Here is a 364-nt window from a genome sequence, read left to right as displayed (position 1 = left end):
GGTCCCGCGGCCCGGTCCGGCGGCCGAGGGCCCCGCCGCGTCTGGAGCCGCCGACCCGAGGCGCGGCGGCCCAAAGCTGAGACTCACCCATGGTGCTGCTGTTGACGCTCCTCTCCTCAGCAGCAGCGGATCTCGCACTGACCGACATCCCCTCCCCCTCCGCGACCAGCCGGGGAGCAGCGCAGCCCGCGGATTCTCCAAAGCCGCCTACGCCAATTCCGCGGCGTAGCCGCCCGGCGTCGCTGCCCCGCTTACGCAGGCGACAGCAGACGGACTCCTCCTCCGGCTCTCGCCCGACTCCCGCTCTCTCCGCTTCCCCCGCCCCCTCAGAAGAGGCTTCCGGGCCGAGCGGGGGCTGGCTTCG

General features: G+C 73.6%; 1 protein-coding gene across 4 annotated transcripts in view; it reads right to left on the bottom strand.

Moving 5' to 3' along the window:
• SEPT7 (septin 7) overlaps positions 1–364 on the bottom strand; it is a 71,587-nt gene extending 71,223 nt beyond the window's left edge. For 2 of the 4 annotated variants that reach the window (XM_011362482.2, XM_011362481.2), the window contains exon 1: positions 88–364. In XM_011362482.2, the coding sequence (XP_011360784.1) occupies positions 88–148 (61 nt within the window). In that variant the 5' untranslated portion in view covers positions 149–364. The remainder of the gene's footprint in view (positions 1–87) is intronic. The other 2 variants (XM_011362484.2, XM_011362483.2) reach the window with 1 other exon arrangement.

This window comes from Pteropus vampyrus, unplaced genomic scaffold (assembly GCF_000151845.1).
Source record: "Pteropus vampyrus isolate Shadow unplaced genomic scaffold, Pvam_2.0 Scaffold75, whole genome shotgun sequence".
In the NCBI taxonomy this organism is placed as follows: domain Eukaryota; kingdom Metazoa; phylum Chordata; class Mammalia; order Chiroptera; family Pteropodidae; genus Pteropus; species Pteropus vampyrus.
The sequence above is the reverse complement of the archived record's forward strand: the minus strand, read 5'-3'. Positions and strand labels throughout refer to the sequence as shown.